Raw genomic sequence first — 4,510 nt, forward strand, 5'->3', positions numbered from 1 at the left:
GAGACCTCAGCGATGACGAAAATTCACTCCAAACGACAAAGCCCCCGGCCGACTCGGCCACAGAGGGCACAGCAACTGACGTCCCATGTACTCAACTTGAGCATGACGCTTTGCTAAGTGAAATCTCACAAGATTTCGACAAAGAAGAGGACCTCGGTCCCGATATAACCCAGCAACTTGCTGAAATTATAAACAAGCGCTGGTCTACAAAGCTCAACGAGGCAAAAATGAAAGAAAAAATGGAAAAATATTCCCGACCAGCCAACTGTGAAAAGTTGATTGTCCCGCGCGTAAACACGGAAATTTGGGATAAGCTCGATAACAAAGCAAAACATAACGATCTTCGAGCCACGTCACTTCAGAAATCACTGGCCAAAGTAGGGGCCATTCTTGCTCAGTCAACGGAAACGCTTCTGCAAGTGAGGCAGAAAAAGCTGCCAGCTGAGCCTGACAAACTCGTGAAATTAAATACAGATGCGTTGGCATTAATAGGTCACATTTTGTGTGAGCTCTCATTGCGGCGACGCCATAAAACCAAACTTGCATAAGGATTATAGCAGTTTGTGTGCCTCGCACGTGCCAGTAACGTCGCTTTTGTTTGGAGATAATCTTCAAACGAGGCTTAATGATATCCGTTTCTCAAACAAAATCAGTAAAACCACCGTCCAAGAAAGATTTAGTCAAGCAAAAGGACGAGGTCGGTTTTCGACAAGTTGGTCAAATAACAACAATGGCACGGAGAACAGACAGCGAAGAGGTAATCATTTTTTATCCAAGGGTCGCCAGTGGAAGCAGCACCCACCGAAAGCCTCTTTCCACTCAAAGAAAGATTTGCAGACGAGGAACACGCAGTGGCAGTAACTACTGCAGACAATTCAGTTTTACAAAATTTACAGGTAAGCAATTTCGAAGAGCTCATGCCTGCTGTTATCGATTATTTCAAGTGCAAAACAAAAACGTTTAAAGCAGGTCAATTGCCATTAAAACTGAATGAATGGAAAAATATTACTTCTGACCCAGAAGTTTTATGTACTGTTGCTGGGGAGAAATTTGAGTTCACTTCACTACCACGACAGACGACTTACAAGACTAACAAATTTTCTGAGCAGGAAAATAGAGCAATTGCTCAAGAAAACCAACAATTATTAGCCAAACAGGTCATTGTTGATTCCATACATGAAAAAGATGAATTCATCTCTCCAATTTTCCTTAGGCCCAAACCAGATGGCTCAAACAGGTTAACATTAAATTTAAAAGACCTAAATAAGAATGTGTTATATATGCATTTTAAAATGGAATCTATTTGGACAGCAGTAAATTTAATGACACACAATTGTTATATGGCATCGATAGATCTTAAAGATGCATATTACTCTGTTCAAGTATCACCAAATTATCAGAAATATTTGAAGTTTATTTGGAATGGTGTTGTTTATAAATTTACATGCCTTCCTAATGGGCTAGCCTGCTGTCCAAGGAAGTTTACTAAACTAATGAAACCAGTGTTCGCCTCATTAAGACAACAAGGGCATGTGTCATCACCATACATTGATGACTCTTTTTTAATGGGAAAATGATCATGAGGAATGCATTTCCAATGTCATCGATACCATCAAACTCCTGGACAATCTAGGGTTTGTACCCCATCCAAACAAAACTGTCTTCAGGCCTACACAAAGTCTAGTATTTTTGGGATTTTTATTGAATTCCATTACTATGACAGTCTCCCTTACTCCTAAAAAAGCAAATAAGCTTAAGACATCAGTACAGCACCTCTTATTATGTGAAAGGCTTTCTATTCGAAAGGTTGCACAAGTGATAGGCCTCATAATATCCAGTTTTCCAGGGGTGATGTATGGCCCACTTCACTTTCGTTTGACAGAACATGAAAAAACAGAAGCCCTAAAACAAAATGCCCAAAATTTCGATGCATTAATGAGGTTGACACCACTTGCTAGAGAGGAGCTGCAGTGGTGGGTTAACTTGATAGATACAGCTGCCAATCAAATACATAGGCCAGAACCACAAATTATAATTCGCACAGATGCCTCAAAACAAGGTTGGGGGTGTGCAGTGAATGATTTGTCCACAGGGGGCCTCTGGACCATTACTGAGAAAGATAATCATATAAATTACCTTGAACTGCTAGCTGTGTATTTAGGGCTAAAAGCATACAAAGAGCTTGTATCAGATAAACACATACAAGTCTTGGTGGATAACACCACAGTTCAAGTTATACTTAATAAAATGGGCACTAGCCATTCTCCTCAGTTAAACACTTTGGTAAAAACTATTTGGGATTGGTGTATCACAAACCATATTTGGCTCACAGTTGCCCGTATTCCTGGAAAGGAAAATATTGAAGCTGATTTTGAATCCAGAAAGTGTAGGCGTAACACAGAATGGTCCCTTAATAAGAAGTTTTTTCAACAAGCGTGTGAAAAACTTGACTTCACACCAAACATTGATCTGTTTGCTTCTCGTATTAACTATCAGGTCAAATCATACATCTCATATAATCCAGACCCAGAGGCATTAGCAGTGAATGCTTTTCATATGTCATGGAGAAATTATAAGTTTTATGCTTTTCCTTCATTTAGCATAATAGGTCTGGTCTTGAAGAAGATTCAGGAAAAAAAATCAGAAGGACTAATCCTAGTACCCAAGTGGCCCACACAGACTTGGTGGCCAGTGCTAATGAAAATGTTAATTCAAAGACCAGTAGTTCTACCATCAAACAATTTAACATTATATCTACCCAGCAACCCGGACGAAAGACACCCTCTTCATCACAAAATGACTTTACTGATGTGTCACTTATCCGGAAACAACTTGAAAACCGAGGGTTTTCTTCAACAGCTACCAACATCATGGAAGCCTCCTGGAGATTAGGCACAAGAAAACAATATGAGTGTACTTTGTCAAAATGGAAACTGTACTGTAGTGAAGGGAAAATTGATCTCTTTTCTCCAACTGTAGAACAGGGCATCAATTTCTTTAGGCAGGTTATATGATGAAGGTATAGGCTACAGTGGAATTAATACAGCAAGGAGTGCTCTGTCATCTATATAGTTATTATCAAACAATGTACCCTTTGGTAGCCATCCTTCTGTTTCTCGATTTATGAAAGGAGTTTACGAAACAAGACCAACTCTACCAAAACATCAAGAAATTTGGGATGTAAAAATAGTGCTTGATTTCCTACAAACTTTGCATCCAGTTGAAAGGTTAACTCTAAAGAATTTGACAGTTAAGCTAACCATGCTTCTTGCACTGATATCTGCACAAAGATGCCAAACTTTGCAAGCATTATCACTTGATAATATGAGACTTGGGAAAAATGAATGCACTTTCCTTTTTACAACGTTACTCAAAACATCTCGACCTGGAAAACACCAAGGTCCATTAGTTGTGAAATCGTTCACACCAAATGAACAGCTCTGTCCTGTTAAGGTCCTGAAAGAATATATTGCGAGAACTACGAATCTTAGAGGCAAGTGCAGTCAACTGCTGATCAGTTATCAACAGCCACACAAAGGGGTAAAAACAGACACAATATCTCGGTGGCTCAAAGAGGTGTTAAAGAAAGCTGGAATTGGCAATTTCACAGGACATAGTACTAGAGTTGCATCATCATCAGCAGCAAAAAGATCAAATATGGATGTGCAAACCATTTTACAAGCAGCTGGATGGTCTAATGCCACAACATTCAATAAATTTTACAACAAACCATTACAAGTGGAAAACAATTTTGGTCAAGCTCTGCTGAATTCTGCTTTGTCACATAGTGGTTAAGCTAGACATTGTTATTCTTAAATTTTGAAATTAAAGAGTTGGGCTGTTGCTTAAATTATGCTCGAGATTTCCATGCTTTGAATATCTCACGTGACTCCTTATTGACGTAGTCCAATGACGAAATAGAATTTAAAAATTAAACGAAACTTACCGTAAGTTGAAGTTTGATTGTAATTCTATGAGTTATTGGACAAGGAAACTAAGGAGTCACCCACCCGAAGTTGAATTTTTATTGTCGAGGTTGGTTTTTTCCCACCCTAAACGTTTCACAAATTGAAATCTCTCGCTGCATTAAAGACTGAACACTCGATCTGCGTGCACATATCTCACGTGACTCCTTAGTTTCCTTGTCCAATAACTCATAGAATTACAATCAAACTTCAACTTACGGTAAGTTTTGTTTAATTTTTAAATTGTTGTGTGTAACAATCCGACGCAAAATGGGCAGAACACAGGCAAGATGTTGTCGAGGGTTGCCACATCGGTCGATGTCTTTGAACAAAACGTATCCATTGTGCACGGATATGCTTGCGATTCTCTGACGGGAATTTGTGCATCGAAATTCCCTCTGTATATGCCCTATTTGTACAACTAATGTTGCCAGGACCTCCAGCAACACAGTAAGAACCACCACGATGCTTTTTCTTTTTTTTTAATTCAGCTTCCATCAATGAAATTGTGTTTAAACGTTTGGAAAGCAGTAACAGCTCATTTA

The 4,510-nt window shown here is 39.0% G+C and overlaps 1 protein-coding gene across 1 annotated transcript; it reads left to right on the top strand.

Annotated features, from left to right (window-relative positions):
• The first annotated feature begins 1,716 nt into the window (after positions 1 to 1,716).
• LOC114535439 lies at positions 1,717 to 2,892 on the top strand. Its single transcript, XM_028556747.1, has one exon. It carries the CDS (start codon positions 1,717 to 1,719, stop codon positions 2,890 to 2,892), a length of 1,176 nt encoding a protein of 391 aa, XP_028412548.1.
• The last annotated feature ends 1,618 nt before the right edge of the window (positions 2,893 to 4,510 follow it).

Source organism: Dendronephthya gigantea, unplaced genomic scaffold (genome assembly GCF_004324835.1).
Source record: "Dendronephthya gigantea isolate DGI-Jeju-01 unplaced genomic scaffold, DenGig_1.0 000118F, whole genome shotgun sequence".
Taxonomy (NCBI): domain Eukaryota; kingdom Metazoa; phylum Cnidaria; class Anthozoa; order Malacalcyonacea; family Nephtheidae; genus Dendronephthya; species Dendronephthya gigantea.

What these genes read in the sequence shown, in the direction of transcription:
- LOC114535439 (XM_028556747.1), top strand. Translation starts at nt 1,717, where the DNA reads ATGACAGTCTCCCTTACTCCTAAAAAAGCAAATAAGCTTAAGACATCA.